The sequence below is a fragment of the Capricornis sumatraensis genome, chromosome 5 (genome assembly GCF_032405125.1).
Source record: "Capricornis sumatraensis isolate serow.1 chromosome 5, serow.2, whole genome shotgun sequence".
NCBI classification, from domain to species: Eukaryota; Metazoa; Chordata; class Mammalia; order Artiodactyla; family Bovidae; genus Capricornis; species Capricornis sumatraensis.
Genome location: NC_091073.1, coordinates 117025468 through 117043422, shown reverse-complemented (window position 1 = coordinate 117043422; position 17955 = coordinate 117025468). Strand labels below are relative to the sequence as shown.

At 46.0% G+C, this 17955-nt stretch overlaps 1 protein-coding gene across 1 annotated transcript; it reads right to left on the bottom strand.

Annotated features, from left to right (window-relative positions):
- Positions 1–1516: 1516 nt before the first annotated feature.
- Positions 1517–17583, bottom strand: LOC138079769 (GTPase IMAP family member 8-like). The gene is given in 4 exon segments (XM_068972452.1): positions 1517–2385; positions 4509–4578; positions 16688–16794; positions 16797–17583. Coding segments are annotated over 4 exon segments (1833 nt in total).
- Between the last annotated feature and the right edge of the window lie 372 nt (positions 17584–17955).

Genomic DNA, 17955 nt, shown 5'->3' with positions numbered 1-17955 from the left:
AGGAGGTCCTTGGTCTGAGAACTCCGAGTTGCTTGGTGTTTCAAGGGTTTGAGGAGCTCACACATAATACCCCTTGCACAAGATTGGAATTGTTTATGGGATAGCAATGTCGAGATCAACCGCACCTTTATCACCAGCAGGGACTTGGACAGTGAGCTTGGGCATCACAGAGAGTTCATCACTTACCCACCCAGTCACAGGCTGTGCGACTGTGGGTCTCCCCGACAGGGTATGAAGGGACAGGCAGCTATTCCATAGAAGAAGTTGGGAAGGGGTCACCCAGCCCCTTCCTCATCTGATTTCCTCTTTCCACTGATTTGGTGACCACCACTCAGACATCACCCCAGTGTCTGCCCACTTCTCTTTTCTACCACTGAAATGTGCAATGCCACCCTTTCTCCAAATTTCTACAGGTATCACACACGATTTTGCTGACTTTGGGGTTCAAGATGTTCCACTACATCCCAGCTCAACCCATGATGGAAAATCTCCTCTAAGACGGGAGTAGGCAAACCACAGCCTGCAGAGCAAATCCAGGCTGAGGCCGGTTCTGTATAACCTGTGAGCTGAGGAGGGCTTTTACATTTTTTTTAAGGGTAAATAAATAAAAAGAAGCACAATGTTTCATCGCCACATAGGAAAAGTTCATGCAATTCAAATTTCTAAACTTGTAGGGAATGCAGCTTTGCAGGTCACTTCCTTCTTGCCCAGGGTGGCTTTCATGCTCAAGAGGATGGTTGAGTGTTGAAGGAGACCAGATGGCTGGCTAAGCCTGACTTCCTACACTTATCATCTGGCTCTCATCCAGCCCTGCTCTAAGGATTTCCGGTTCTTTAATTTCCCAGTGGCTGACTATCGGAGATCTTCCTCTCCACCCTGTCTCCAGGGCCTTCTTCCTTTCTCCCCCAGCCTCTTCACACCCCAGAGATGTCCCAGAACATCCTAGTCATTCTCTCCTGTGGAGTGTATAATTTTTTTTTTTTTTGTACAACCTACAAGGAAGTCAGAGTATGTTTCATATAAAATAAGCAATTTCAACTGTAAAAAGTAGGTCCCCGGTAAGATGCTCACTCACACAGCGTGTCAGTCCACTCATTTTCCTTTATGCAAACTCCTCGATATTTCTTGATGGTGTGCATTTAGTTTATTATTGGCCTTCACCATTTTTAACACAACAGAAAGGGGAATTTTTTCTCCTTTGCATTTTATTTACCTAAAAAGCAACTGAAGAAAAGGGATGGCGTGTCTGATGCAAGGAAGTGAAATTGAAAGTGAAATTGAAAGTGAAATTATGTAAAAAGCAAATAAAGTTCCTGATCAACATAGATAGGTATCAGTTTAGTTCAGTCGCTCAGTCGTGTCCCCATGAACCGCATGTGACCCCATGAACCGCAGCATGCCAGGCCTCCCTGTCCATCACCAACTCCCAGAGTCCACCCAAACCCATGTCCATTGAGTCAGTGATATACTGACTCTGAAAAAAATGGAAGCTGATGGCAGGTGATTCTGAAAGTGCTCAGCCTTGATGGATACTACACAAAATAATTACAATGGCAAGAAAAATCAAAAGGCATAGGACAAGAAGAACAAATATTTTGGTATGAGAAACGATCCAGGCTTTGAGTCGGAGGAGTGCCTTGAAGACACAGTTTCTCTCAGCCTCTTTCAAGTCTTGCTTTTGCTTTGCTACCTGCAGCCGTACCTTGTCCAGGTAGTGCCTCTGACCTTCCCCACAGGCACCACCCCCCATCTGCTGGAGCATCTGTGCATCAAAGAAGAGATCGTTGGTGAGGAAGGCGCCCTGGTGCTCCCGCTCCAGCTCCTCGATCACGGCCATCAGCTGGGCCAGCTGCTCTCTCTGCTCATCCCCAGAGGCCCGATTGTTGAAGGCGCAGTACCTCCGCCCGACCTCCCGGACCAGGCTCCTCAGCCTGAGGTTATCTGTGTTTGCCACGTACTCATCCAAGGATGCCCCCGCCAAGTCCTCCTTGTGGGTGAAGAGGATAACCATGTATCTCTCGGCTCCTGCCCCAAAGACCTCCTTCACCCTGGTCACGGCCACCGCATCCTGCTCAGTGAAGCGCCCCAGCTGGGTCACCAGCAGCAGCACATGGGGCCCTGGCACAGACAGCAGATAGCAGGACCCAATGTTCTGGTACACCTCTTGATCCTGGGCCCCGGCCTCAAAGATGGGGGGTGTGTCCACCACCAGGATGCTCCTCCCATTCCACCTGCCTGTTGCCCTCTGACACTTCCTGGTCACCGACTGGGCCCCCAGCTTGGACTCAAAGACGGGCTGGCAGAGGATGCTGTTCCCGGTCGCACTTCTCCCGCTGCCTGTTTTTCCTACCAGGATGATCCTCAACGAGGAGGAGGGTTCAAAGCCCTGATGTTCTGTAAAAGAAAAAAAAGAGAGAGAGAGAGAGGAAATTGTCTTGTTTTACCATACTAGTGATTCTTTTTTTTTTTTTTTAATTTTAAATTTTTATTTACTCTTGGAGCAGATAACAAGCTGGCTGAAAACTCAATATTCAGAAAACTAAGATCATGGCAGCAGTCCCAACATTTCATGGCAAATTGATGGGGAAACAATGGAAACAGTGAGAGAGTTTATTTTCTTGGGCTCCAAAAGCACTGCAGATGGTGACTTCAGACATGAAATTAAAAGATGTTTGCTCCTTGGAAGAAAAGTTATAACAAACCTAGACTGTGTATTAAAAAGCAGAGACATCACTATGCCAACAAAGATCTGTTTAGTCAAAACTATGGTTTTTCCAGTAGTCCTGTATAGATGTGAGAGTTGGACCATAAAGAAGTTTGAGCACCAAAGAATTGATGTTTTTGAACTATTCTCTCCAACTGTGTTGGAGAAGACTTTTGAGAGTCCTTTGGACTGCAAGGAAATCAAACCAGCCAATCCTAAAAGAAATCAACTCTGAATATTCACGGAGGGACTGATACTGAAGCTGAAACTCCAATACTTTGGCCACCCAAAACAAAGAAGAGCTGACTCAGTAGAAAAGACCCTGATGCTGGGAAAGACTGGAGGCAGGAGGAGAAGAGGACAACAAAGGATGAGATGGTTGGATGACATCATGGACTCAGTGGACGTGAGTCTGAGTAAAGTCTGGGAGATGGTGAAGGACAGGGAAGCCTGGTGTGCTGCAGCCCATGGGGCCTCAGAGGAGGACATGACTGAGCGACTGAGCAACAACAAGATGGTGAGCACTGTTGTTTCAGTTCCCGGTGTGCAGCAGAGTGAGTCAGTCATTCCTATGTGTGTATCTTTTCTTTTTCAAATTCTTTTCCTATTTAGATTATTTAGAATATTGAGCAGAGTTCTCTGTGCCATACAGTAGGTCTCTGTTGGTAAAGTTAGTGATTCATAAGATTTTTCTGTCACTGACTTTTCATGGTATCTCATGAAAGCTATGGACCTCTCTCTGCCAAACAGTGATATGAAAATCGTACAGATGTCTGCATACAACTTTGGGTGGCTCTTGACTGGTAGGAAGCCCACATTGGGAGCCCAAGCTTGGACCCATACCCAAGAGCCAGAATGGCTACACTATGAAGGATGCTCCAAGGACTTCTTCAGGACCAACAAAAATACAGGTTTTCAGAAAGAAAAGTGATCCTTTGCTTTTCCCATGACGTTACTTAGGCCAGTTTCATGCTAATCTCAGGTGAAATTACAAGGAGATGAGGATAAATCATAAACGAGAAAATATTATCATCTGCTTTTCACCCACCAGTTCCCAGGCACACAGACTGCTCATCACAGTCATCTGAACCCTGGGAGTAAAGGAAGTCTCAGATGTTAGAGTCTCAGTGACCTCCCACTGAGGACCAGCTGAATGTCCCTGGGTTTCTGCTCTTAGGGTAGGGATTTGAATATTGGGAAGGCTTGTGGTTAATGTCAGGGACAGAGTCTGACAGATGACCCTGGATGGGTGGCTGAAGAAGAGATGATAAGAATGTTAGAAATACATATTTTGGAAAGATCATTGCTGTGGCTGATAGAATTATAAGAAATTATAACAAAAGTGGTGTTGGCGAGGTCACTCTGTACCAAGAGCTAAGTCTTCTAGGGATGAAGAGAGTGAGAATGCAAGGATTTCTGGAGTTCTTATAAGCACAAATGAATTAAATTCATTCTAGGCTCCTAAAATCTGTTATTTTACTCCTTTTACTCCATGTTTGCTCCCTTCTCCTTCCTGGAGAAGGGAAAGGACTATACAGTCCATGGAATTCTCCAGGCCAGAAAAATGGAGTGGCTAGCTATTCCTTTCTCCAGGGGATCTTCCCAACCCAGGGATCGAACCAAGCTCTCCCTCATTGCAGGTGGATTCTTTACCAGCTGAACCACCAGGGAAGCCCAAAGAACACGATAGCTACCTTTTTCTTCTGCAGTTTAAAATAATTGGGTTTCTCTTCTGTCTTAATATTTGAGGTCAGGGAGTGGAGGAGGGAAGACAGTGATTTTCCCCTGGTGCCCAGAAAGTTTGAGAATTTGGAGGGTTTCTTACCTTCAGCCATGGTTCCGTATCTGCTCCTCTGAAGTCCTTCCATTCGCTTCTGGAATAAAAGGAAGAAAGGAATAAAAGCAAGTGTCCTTATAGGAGCTGGTAAGGCCTGAGAACACCTCCAATTTAGACATCCAAAATAATTATCCTTACATGAGTCATTTCCATTGCTAACTTTCTAACTTATACTTTGCTTTCAAATATCCATATATAACTTTAAGCAAGGCGGGTGATGCTAGGTTATGTTAACACAGTGAACTCTTGCTTTTTTCTCATTCTACAGGAAAGCAAGAAATGTTTGAATACACATCAGTTGATTATCTCCCTTCAAGCTGAAAAGGTGTGAAATATAGAAAGCCTTCCTCTAGGAATGAGAAGCCAGGCTTTTTATTATTTTATTATTATTATTATTAGAATCAGAGTAGGCAAACTTGCTAGACTAGAGAATAAAAGTTGCCTTACTGTAAATGAATAGTGCTTTGTTGAAGTACCAGGCATTTCCAGTCCCAGAAACTGTTTGTATCAGATGGATATTCCAGTGGCAAAGAGGAAAGTACAATGCACCTTCCAGTGGGAGTGTGGAATTGGGGTCCAGGGCTTCTTTGAGGATGGACATGAGAGGGAGAAGGGGAAGAGGCCTAAACATGGTCACCACCTCCTTCCCTCTGAGCAGCTGGAGGAAGAGAAACTGGTGCCCTGACTGAGAGACAGCAGAAACATTCGGGACAAATTCAGGATAAAGTCATTGCCTGCTCAGTTTTAAATCAAATGTCTTTAAATCAATAGCCACTTTTAAAAATCCCAGTCAATGTCACCAGAAATTGGCAAAACCATGGAGATAAAGGTTTCATTCAGCTGAGGCATGCTATTGTGTCATTCTTCTTGGTGCTAGAAAAGATAAGCGTCCATTAGAAAAGGCAAGCCTGCAATGTGCAACTATAATTAAGATGAACTCTGAGCCTGTATTTTACTTTGTCAATTTTAAAGATTATGCAGTCATGAAACAAACATTTTAAGGAGAGAAATACACAGAAGAAGGAAATGAATGCCCACTATTTGCAATGAACAAATCTCAGTATTTTGGCATTGTTATTGCTGCTATTCTGTTGGACTGAAAACATTAAAAGAACATTACACATATAGCTCCATTTCTTTATTTTTTGACTTCTCCACTTCCCAGTCTCATTCTCACTCTTCCTTTCAGAGGTAATCAGTATTCCGAGATGTTTATGTCCCTTTCTCAATTGTGTATTTACACTTGTACACACATCGGTCTATAGTTAAGATATAGTACTTTTTGGTATTTTAATCTTTTATGGAAGTGACATTATTTATGTAACATTTTATCCAATTCTTTCTTAACAAACATTTGGAGTTCCAAATACATCCTTGCTACTACCAAAAGTGCTGCAGAAGAGTCCTGCACACATCTTGTGCATATGACAATCTCTGGCATGGACAGCTTCCACCTGACTAGATGTTGCCAAGTCCCACTCCAGGACACTTCTGCTATCATGCTGGCAGCAGCCACATGTAAGCATCCCTTATATCTTCACTTACACTTAGTAATACTAGATTTTTAATTTTTTGGTTACCCTTTGGAGCATACATTAAAATGTCTTATGTCTTAATTGGTTTAAACTTGCATTTTATTGATTAACATTGAATTCATAATGGTTTTCATAACTGATTTGCTTATTTAGCTTGATTCTGGTATTCCTACCTTTTCTACATTTTTCTATTCACTCCGTCGGGTTGCATAGAAATGGTCCCCATTAGGGAAACCATCCCTTGTCACACTGTCAGAATATATTAAGATAACTTCTTTTCTTTCCTTTTTCTCCCACACCCCTTTCCCTTCCTTCACCCCCAGAAGAGCATTTTCCTCACCACCTTTTCCCACATGCTGTCCTTGCCTCTGATAAATTATACTCCAGCTTTTGCTAAAACTGCAAATTCTCTGACATCGTCTCTACCTCAGATGAGATTTTCTATATATTTGAATCAGCATATCAGTGTGGTAAAGATGATGAAGATAGTGGTGACAATGTTGATCATTACCATCATAATAATCCTCTGTGCATTTATTTTAAATTTTAAAGTTTCTTTCATGTTCATTCTTTTAATTGTTCTTCAAAATTCCCGATGATGTGACCAAGATAGGTATTAAAATTTCTATTAAAATATTGGGAAACTGAACCTTAACTGCTCTGCCCATGATCACACAACTGCCATGGGGCTAAGAGTGAAAAATGGCACATTTTGCCTGCATATTCTCCTAGATTCATCAGGGCAGAAAAGTGATTATAAAGTCAACCAGTCTCTTGGAACATCACATACTATGTTGCCATCCCTGGTCAAGACAAAACTGAAGCCAGCAGGCTGGAAGCTTGCCCTAAAACCAACAAAGAGAAGTGCATTGCGAAGTTTTGGGTGCATTTTTTGTTTTTTAATTCAAACATAAAATTGCAGGGGACAGAAGTTGCTCAGAATGGAAGGATTTCAGTTTTAAACAATCTGGTGTTTTTCTGTGGCTTGATAATCAGTGTGACCCAAATGGAGCTCTGTGGCTGCCACAATGCCATCAAATTTCCAGTTGGTGAGCAGAGGTGCATCACCGTTCTCCTGAACCATCTTCTGAGAGGGTCAGGCCGCCAGGGAGACACAGCCTGTGAAGAACGGATTTTTTGGGGTGGATATTAACAAATACCAAAGTGTCCAGAGACTAGTCAGAAAGGATATTGACGGCGATGCCAAAATGACAGGATATTAAAAGGACTGAATCAAGCCTAGGAAGAGATCCGGAAGCATTGTAAACCCTGAGCAATGTGTCAATCGCAGTGTAAACAAAAGTGGGGGAATGAAGAATGAAGGCGGATTTCTTCTCCACAAAGAAAATCCTAATTCTCCCCAAACGGGATCAGGAATCATGAGAGAGATGGTATGTGAGCAGAGATTATATAGGTATCTGACAGGAACAGCAGGAGGATCGAAGCAAATGAACATCGTGTACCTTCTGATCTTTAAATTGGACGAACCTGATGTTATCTTGACAATACATTATTCTATCAAACCATGGGAAAGCAGGCTTTCTCATGTATGCTGTTTTTGGAAAGGTAAAAATATTTTTCATTTTCCTCATTTATGAGTCTCTCCTTCCCGGTGTGCCCCTGTCCCTCTGTTTCCCAGCATCGCTGGTTTCACAGCTTAGCATCATAATTTCATAGCACGGCGCTCATAGGGGGTTGACAGCAGACCAAGGGGTGGTTCCTGTACACTCTGGGGTCTCTCTGCCATAGAATCGAGTTCTACATCATGTCGCAGGAAACGTGTGGTGTCTCTGGGGGAGAATGGGGTGGCTTTCAGAAGATCAAGGTCTTGGAACAATATCCACTTAGAGGTTTCATTGGGAACACGTGACTCAGTGAGGGTACTCATCCTGTGGAGCCCTAGGAATGGATTCCTGCACCCTGCCGTCTCTGGGAGGTGGTGCTGTTAGTGACTATTAGTGAAGCTCAATGAAACCCTGTGAAGCTTATGAAAATCAAAGGAGCTAAGAAGTAAGCCACAACACGGAAAAGATCGCAGCCCTGTGGAAAGCGATGGGCTGTGAACGCGGAGTGAGCGGTTCCCAAACCCGCTTCAGTCGCACTGGGAACCCGCTGTTGTCCATAACGCTCTCCATCGGCACCGGGTTTCATTGACGGGGAAGCCCAGAGGCATGGAACCCGTGTGAGGTCGCACCACAAGTCAGTAGCCCTGACTCAACTGCTGGCTCCAGACGCCCTCCCCAGCCCCAGCTCCCCTCCTGCTTTCTTCTCGCCGCCCACCCCCTCCCCCCGCCCCCAGCCACCGCCGCCTCCCCAGAACCCCGGGATCCCCGCCAGGGTCCCCTTACCAGGCACGGCGCTGCGGGCAGGATGCGGGCGGGTCAGCGGGAGCGCGCGGCCGAAGGTTGCAGGGCACGACTGTAGAGGAAGGTGGGGCTGACGGAGAGCGCCCCTTGTCCCCTCCGGGCGGAGAGAAACTGCTGCCGCCGAAACCGAGAGCACTGGGTTCTAGGCGTGCGCGCGCCAACCCCGGCCCCGAACCTCCACCCCTGTCGAAGCACCCCTCCTGCTTCCTGTCGAAGACCCCGAGCGCCTCGCCCCCCTCTCATTTCCTCTTTAAGACGTGAGAGAAGAAAAGAAGTGATGTTTGGATTGTGAGAGAGAAAAATATGGACCGCCCCCCCAACTCCCCGTCCCTCATCCCCTCGTTGCTAGAGCCCACTGGTTGCCTCCGTGGGAGTGTTGGGTTTTCGCGGAGAACTTCTTTACCTTCTCTGCAAAGCTGGAGCAAGGTGCAGAACAGGATGGAATGGAACCCTCTTCCTTTCCAGAAACTCCGCAGAACTGGGAGGCAGAGAGCCACTGTCCTTGTCTTTTGTTTTCTGGGGTTAGAGTCTAAGTCTGTTCTTAGAGAGAGAGTATGTATGTAATTTTTGAGGAGTGGTAGGCAGTTCTTTTTGACTATGTGGATCACAACAAACTCTGGAAAATTCTTCAAGAGATGAGAATACCAGACTATCTTATTTGTTTCCTGAAAACTGATGTTTTTGAACTGTGGTGCTGGTATGTGGGTCAAGAAGCAACAGTTAAAACTGGACATGAAACAACTGACTGGTTCAAAATCAGGAAAGGAGTACATCAAGGCTGTATATTGTCACCCTGCTTATTTAACTTATACGCAGAATGTGCTGTGCTTTGCTTAGTTGCTCTGTCCTGTCTGACTCTTTGCAACCCCATGGACTGAAGCCCACCAGGCCCTTCTGCCCATGGGGATTTCCAGGCAGGAATACTGGAGTGGGTTGTCATGCCCTCCTCCAGGGGATTGTCCCAACCCAGGGACTGAGCCCAGTTCTCCCTCATTGCAGGTGGATTCTTTACCATCTGAACCACCAGGGAAGCCCAAGAATACTGCCATGGGCAACCTATCCCTTCTCCAGGGGAACTTACTCAGCCAGGAATTGAACTCGTGTCTCCTGGGTTGCCACGGTAAAGAGTCTGCCTGCAATGTGGGAGACCCGAGTTTGATCCCTGGGTTGGAAAGATCCCCAGAAGAAAGGAATGGTAACCCACTCCAGGATTCTTGCCTGGAAAATCCCATGGATAGAGGAGCCTGGCAGACTACAGTCCACAGCATCGAAAAAAGTCGGACATGACTGAGCAACTTCACTTTCACTTTCTCCTGCATTGCTGGCAGATTCTTTACTAGCTGAGCTACCTGGGAAGTTCTATAAGCAGAATGCTGCTGCTGCTGCTAAGTCGCTTCAGTCGTGTCCGACTCTGTGCGACCCCAGAGACGGCAGCCCACCAGGCTCCCCCGTCCCTGGGATACTCCAGGCAAGAACACTGGAATGGTTTGCCATTTCCTTCTCCAATGCATGAATGTGAAAAGTGAAAGTGAAGTCGCTCAGTAGTATCTGACTCTAAGCGACCCCATGGACTGCAGTCTACCAGACTCCTCCATCCATGGGATTTTCCAGGCAAGAGTACTGGAGTAGGTTGCCATTGCCTTCTCCGATAAGCAGAATACATCATGTGAAATGCTGGGTTGGATGAATCACAAGCTGGAATCAAGATTGCCAAGAGGAATATCAACAGCCTTAGATATGCAGATGATACCACTCTAATGGCACAAAGCCAAGAGGAACTAAAGAGCCTCTTGATGAGGGTGAAAGAGGAGAGTCAAAAATCTGACCTAAAACTCAGCATTCAAAAAACTAAGATCATGGCATCTGGTCCCATCATTTCATGGCAAATACAATGGGAAAAAGTAGAAGCAGTGATAGATATTATTTTGGGGGGCTCAAATATCACTGCAGCCACAAAATTAAAGGATGCTTCCTCCTTGGAAGGAAAGCCATGACAAACCCAGACAGCATATTAAAAAGCAGAGACATCACTTTGTCGTTAAAGGTTGATATAGTCAAAGCCATGGTTTTTCCAGTAGTCATGTATGGATGTGAGAGTTGGACTGTAAAGAAGGCTGAGCACTAAAGAATTGATGCTTTTAAATTGTGGTGCTGCAGAAGACTCTTGAGAGTCCCTTGGACACCAAGGAGATCAAACCAGTTAATCCTAAAGGAAATCAACCCTGAATATTCGTTGGAAGGACTGATGCTAAAGCTGAAGCTCCTATACTTTGGCCATTTGATGTTAAGAGTTCAGTCATTGGAAAATACTCTGATACTGGGAGGGATTGGGGGCAGGAGGAGAAGGGGACAACAGAGGATGAGATGAGTGGATGGCATCACCAACTCAATGGGCATGAGTTTGAGCAAGCTCTGGGAGTTGGTGATGGACAGGGAGGCCTGCCATGCTGCAGTCCATGGGGTCACAAAGAATTGACACGACTGAGCAACTGAACTGAATTGAACTGAAACTTAATGGGGATAAAGAGTGGAAGGAAATACAAAATAAGAATTGGGCCAAGAATGAGGTTGAATATAAGATATTCCCACATAGGTCAGTTGGTAAAGAATCCACCCTCAATGCAGGAGACCCCTGGTTGGATTCCTGGGTTAAGAAGATACACTGGAGAAGGGATAGGCTACCCACTCGAGTGGGTACCGCATGGACTATACTGGGGCTTCTCTTGTGGCTCAGCTGGTAAAGAATCTGCCTGCAATGTGCAAGACCTGGGTTCGATCTGTTAGGTAGTTGGAATAGGAAAAAGGAGTCCAGAATGGTGGTGGCTAAGAGACCAGGAAGGGAAAAGCCTGAGAAAAAAAGAACAAAGGAAGGCCTGAGGACTGGAGTGAGAACCTCAGGTAGAACAAACAGCACTCCTGGCTAGCCCAGTTTACATAGCAGGCCCAGGGGAGGAAAAAAACAAAAAAGGGGAGCCAAAGGGCAGGGGGGGTGGGGGTGGGGGGGATTGTCTCTCCCTTCCTCTCTCTCTCTCTCTTGCTCTCTCGCTCGCGCTCTCTCCTCTTTATTGTTTTTTGGGTTGGCATGCCCTCATGAGGATGTATTTTCCTTTATTTTCTAAATAAAACTGAGCTGTAACACGGAGCTGTGACACTGATCTGTCCGAGAGCTGTAACACAGTCTCTCTCAGAGCTGAGACACGGTCTGTTAAAGGACTTTAACGTCTAGTGCTTCAAATGTTTGTTGTGATGAGACAGAACCGAGGAAATTACACACTCCCAACAGATCCCTGGGTCGGAAAGATCCCCTGGAGAAGGGAAAAGTTACCCAGTCTAGTATTTTGGCCTGGAGGATCTCATGGACTAGTCCATGGGATCACAAATCACAGGACACAACTGAGCGACTTTCACTTTCATAAGATATAAAAATACAACAAAACACTACATTATTTTGGAAGATAACTACTTTAAAAGAAAAAGTATAAGACAAATTTAGAAAAAAAAATCAAAATATTTGTTGCTGAAATAAGCAAGCACAAATCCATTTCATAAGAAAAGGTATATCACTATCAGATGAAGGCTCCAGGGCAGGAAAAAAAAGTCTTGGGTCATAGTCTAGCTCTGGCTTCCCTAAAGACTTACAAGAATTCCTCTTCTAGGGAATTCAGTCCACATTGTATTCTCTGAAGGAGTAGTGGCATCTGTCCAGCCAGGCTGATGAACACTGGTTATTGTGCATAATTGTTGAATATTGTACAACGCTGAATATGGTACAAGACTAGGTAAGAGGGTATGCATTGTTTGAAATCCCCTTGAAAACCTCATCATGGCCAAAAACAACTCTCAGAAGTAAGCCAAAGATGAACCTCTCTGTGTAAAATGACAGCTGATCCAGGCAATAGGGCATGAAAATAGGAAAGAAGCTTATCAACACAAGAACAAGGAATTTTTATGCGTGAAGAGATAAAAGGTGAGAAGAGATCCATGTAAATGATATGAATATACATTCACTTAGAGCATTTTTGAGAAGCTATAGTGTTTTGATCCTGTGTCTGGTTAAGGAAGCTCTTTTTATATGACACTAAGGAATGATAATTTCAGGTTCTGATTTGCTACTTTTTGCCTTTAGAAAATCACTTGATTCTCAGTAGATTACTTTCCTCTGCAAATAAACGGTTCTTAATGATAATTATCCTTCATACTTCATGAGGTAGTTTTCATCATAAAATATTAAGCATTAAATTTTTATAGTATTCTCTCTACAATTATGTTTTCTATTTTATGATCAATCCTGCATTATTTTGCTTTATTATCTATTTTGTATTCAGTTCAGTTCAGTCGCTCAGTCGTGTCCAACTCTTTGCCACCCCATGAATCGCAGCACACCAGGCCTCCCTGTTCATCACCATCTCCCGGAGTTCACTCAGACCCACGTCCATTGAGTCAGTGATGCCATCCAGCCATCTCATCCTCAGTCGTCCCCTTCTCCTCCTGCCCCCAGTCCCTCCCAGCATCAGAGTCTTTTCCAATGAGTCAACTCTTCGCATGAGGTGGCCAAAGTACTGGAGCTTCAGCTTTAGCATCATTCCTTCCAAAGAAATCCCAGGGTTGATCTCCTTCAGAATGGACTGGTTGAATCTCCTTGCAGTCCAAGGGACTCTCAAGAGTCTTCTCCAACACCACAGTTCAAAAACATCAATTCTTTGGCGCTCAGCCTTCTTCACAGTCCAACTCTCACATACATACATGACTACTGGAAAAACCATAGCCTTGACTAGACGGACCTTAGTCGGCAAAGTAATGTCTCTGCTTTTGAATATACTATCTAGGTTGGTCATAACTTTTCTTCCAAGGAGTAAGCGTCTTTTAATTTCATGGCTGCAGTCACCATCTGCAGTGATTTTGGAGCCCAAAAAAATAAAGTCTGACACTGTTTCTACTGTTTCCCCATCTATTTCCCATGAAATGGTGGGACCGGATGCCATGATCTTCGTTTTCTGAATGTTGAGCTTTAAGCCAACTTTTTCGCTCTCCTCTTTTACATGTGTATTATTAAATTATATATATATATATATTTAAACTTTTTTTGGCTGTGCTGTGTAGCATGTGAGATCTTAGTTCCCAGACCAGGGATTGAACCCATGCCCCCTGCAGTGGAAACAGGGAGTCTTAACCTCTGAGATGCCAGGGAAGTTCTTAAATTATTACACTTAAAAAACTAAAAATTGTGTCTTCCATTTACTTATGAGACTGTGCTGTGCTTAGTCATTCGGTCTTGTCTGACTCTGCAACTCCATGGACTGTAGCCTGCCAGGTTCCTCTGTCCATGAGGATTCTCCAGGCAAGAATATGGAGTGGGTTTCTGAGCCCTGCTCCAGGGGATCTTCCCAACCCAAGGGTCGAACCCAGGTCTCCTGCATTGCAGGCAGATTCTTTACTGTCTGAGCCACCAGTGATGTCCCACTTATTAGTCTCTATAGTTTTAAATCTAAGAATTAGAAACTAGCAATATTTTAAAGAATAAGTACAACTTTGATTGTACTTTGTAAATATATTTGATGACTAATCATACGGACCTTTTATTACTACTAGCACCCAACTCTGTGGAATAGAATAATGTGGAATGGTTATTATTAAAAATACTAAATGTGGAGCATTCATGAGTGTGAAATTTATATATTTATGAGTATGAAATTTATTTATGAGGATTATTATGATGATGTTTCCGCTATACTTTTCATTTCTGTGTCATATTCTTATGGAATTTAACCTACAAAGTGCTTTCTCTTGCATTAATTCATCATACATATTAAGATTAATTTTAATATATACATCTCAAGAAAACATGAAGCCCCTTGGCCACAAAGTCTCTGAGCAAATTCATAGGGACGGGTTTTGGTACACAAGCCCTGCTCACATCTCCTACTCTTTCTGTTGTACCCCACAATGGTCCCACTGATACTTCAAACAGGGCATTTTACCCACAATGTCAAGCCTTCTTCTGATCCTATATATTTCTAGATGCTACAGTTTGCATGAGAATTTGATAACACTAACACTCATATTTGGTGCTTCCCTGATAGCTTAGATGGTAAAGAATCTGCCTGCAATGCAGGATACTCGAGTTCAATCCCTGGGTCAGGAAGATCCCCTAGAGAAGGGACTACAACCCACTCCAGTATTCTCACCAGGAGAATTCCATGGACAGAGGAGGCTGGCAGGCTACAGTCCATCAGGTCGCTAAGAGTCGCACACAACTGAGCAACTAACACTCATATTTGTCTTAAAAAATCGTATTAACATTTACAAACAAGACAAATAATAAGTAATGATAGAAATTGGAGGGTATAGATGTACATTCGGATGTGAGAAAACGAAAAACTGAAAGAACAGCAGGTTAAATTCAGTCCTGTGGTAAGCAGTTTTGGCCCACAGTCCATGCTCGTTCACACGTGCCCCTGGATGGGAAAGCTGCAAACCTGTCGGTCCCCAGTACATCAGCCCTTTCCTGGGCGCCTCAGGTTGTAGACGGATTTTCTCTCTGGCTGAGAGTCCTGGCATGGGCCCAGCAGGCAGCTAAAGAAGGAATTGATAATAATTTTTTTTTCCAACTCAACTTCACTGAGTCTAAGTCACTGCCCTCAGGCCCCCCAACTGCAGGTAGCCTTAAAGCCAGAGTCCATCCCGAGTCCCCAGAACTTTACTCTGAGGTGGCATTGAAGCTCATGTGCATACGCTCCTGCTCCACGGAACTGGGACGGCCCTAGGGTGCCTGAGCACAACTTCACTTTCCCCCTGCCCTCCATTATCCCTCTGGCCTGCTCCAGGTCTCCCGCACATCAGCCTCCCCCTTAGCACACTTGAGCCTTGATAGTCTTGGGCTATCTGTGTCCTCCCACATCCACACCTCCTAACTAGGGCGTGGCTGACAGAAAGGCTTCCCTTTGAAATGCTGTTTCAGAAATAAGGAAATGATAACGAGATAACGATTGTTTACACAATGTAACGATGGGGTTCAAGGACTTAGGTGGGTTGAAATTGTGTTATTTTCAGTATAGTCACATTTAACTTCTTGGTTCTAAGTCATTGCACTGGTAAATAAACTGATGTATGTGTGTGTGCTCAGTCCTGTCCAACTCTTTGCAACCCCATGGACTGTAGCCCACCAGGCTCCTCTGTGCATGGCAACAATACTGGAGTGGGTTGCCATTCTCTGCTCCAGGGTATCTTCCTGACCCAGGGATCAATTACCCAGCTCGTGAATCTCCTGCATTGCTAGGTGGATTCTTTTTGTGGCTCAGGTGGTAAAGAATCTGCCTGCTATGCGGGAGATCTGGGTTTCGATCCCTAGGTTGGGAAGTTCCCCTGGAGAAGGGAAAGGCTGCCCACTCCAAAACTTCTGGCCTGGAGAATTCCATGGACTGTATAGTCCCTGGGGTTGGAAAGAGTTGGACAGGACTGAGCGATTTTCAGTGTCACCTGGAATTAAACATTAGCATGTTTGACTGTGACTTCTCTTTCCTTGATGATAATAAAAATCTGCAAGAACACTGAAGGGAGAAAACTACCTATAGGAACTAGAAAATACCAAGAAGAGTCTGTATAGGCTATGGTCTGAATGTTTGTGTCCGCCCCCTCCCCCCCTCAACATTCACAGGTTGAAAACCTAGTCTGGAGAGGAGGGTGTTAGGAGGTGGTGTCATTGGCAGGGTCTTAGGTCAGAAGGGTATATTCCTCATGATTGGAATTAGTCCCTTGTTCTAATTGAGTTTGAGATCACAGTCAGAAGTTGGCCTTCTGCAGTCTCAGAAAGGACTCTCCTCCAAACCCAACCATGACCTTGGACTTCCAGCCTCCAGAATTGTGAGGAATAAATGTCTTGTTTTTAAGCCACCCAGATTCTCTCTCTTTCTGTTTAAAATAGCAGTCCAAAGAGAGAAAGGCAGTGTCCAGACAAACAAATCAGCAAACAGACACACACAAGCTCAAAATAAAAAGAGTGGGTTTTCCCTTTGCTAGGAATCCATTTTCTACTGAAAACTGCCAGTCATTTTACCATTTCTCACAGATGACCAGTACATCAAGATAACACATTTTAAGGATGTTTTCAAGTGGTACAACTTTATTTTAAAACTATGTGCTGGAGTAAACATGACATTTCTGAAAACTGATTCCTTTGAAATCTCCCTTCAGATCCAAGCGTCCAGGTCCTTTCTTGCCAACTGACCTGCAAGACTGAAGGTCACACCGTCACCGCCTCGGGCAGGTGCCTGCAGAGAAGGCACAGCAGCAACAGAGGGCCCAGCAGGGCGGCCAGCCCCAGCTTACACAGGGTCCCCGGAGCCGCCTTGGGAAACCGGCCAGTGGCCAAAGCTCCCGCTACCTCAGCGCGCGGGCGGCTAGTCGCTCCGCCACCCTGCGCAGCCTCTCCTCGGGGCTCAGCCCGCCCAGGGTCTGCGCCAGGCGGTACGCGTCGTTGGTGTAGGGGGGGCCGCCATGGTCCCTCACCAGCTCCTCCACCAGCCTCATCAGCTCCCGGACCTGCGCCTCCCGCTCCCCGTCGGCCGCTCGGTTGTCGAAGCCGCAGCAGCGGCCCCCGCACTCAGCCACCAGCTCCCGGAGCGCGCGGTTGTCAGTGTCGCGCACGTACTGCTGCAGCGAGCCCCCCGCCAGGTCCTCCCTGCGGGTGAAGACCACGACGGCGCGCGCCGCGATGCCCGCCCCGAAGAGCGCCTTCACCCCTTGCCAGGCCCGCAGGTCCTGCGCGGTGAAGCGGCCGAGCTGGGTCACCAGGAGCACGGCATGGGGCCCCGGGGCCGACAGCAGGTAGCAGCGGCCTCTCTCCTCGAAGCCCGGGTCTGCCTGGGCGACCTCGGGGCTGAAGAGGTCGGGGGTGTCGAGGACTTCCACGTCCCACGAGGCCCAGCGGCAGCTCCCCGTGGCGCAGGCCCTGGTCACCGCCGTGGCCGCGAGCCTGGAGAGGAAGTGCTTCCGCTGGAGGATGCTGTTGCCCGTGGCGCTCTTCCCGGTCCCTGACCTCCCGGCCAGGAGGAGGCGCAGCCTGCGCTCCTGCAGGGCAGACCTGAACTCCTGGAAACCTGTGGGCACCGGTGGTCTGTAAGCTTCGGGATCTGAGAGCAACATGTCCCGGTCTCCGGGTCTCCTGGACGCCTTGCGAGCAAAGGAGAACAGAGCGCTTCCACGGTTGTGTTTGGGGCCAAACCATTACTGGATTCCCTTGTGGCTCAGCTGGTAAAGAATCTGCCTGCAGTGTGGGAGACATGGGTTCTATCCCTGGGTTGGAAAGATCCCCTGGAAAGGGGAAAGGCTGCCCACTCCAAAAATTCTGGCCTGGAGAATTCCATGGAGTGCATCGTCCATGGGGTCGCAGAGTCTGATATGACTGAGCGACTTTCACTTTAACTTTATTGAGTGACCTGGTGTGAGATTTGGGCACTCCAAGGGGGTCACTACCCGTCTATTTCTCCCGTCTTTGCCTTCACACGTGCACCGGTG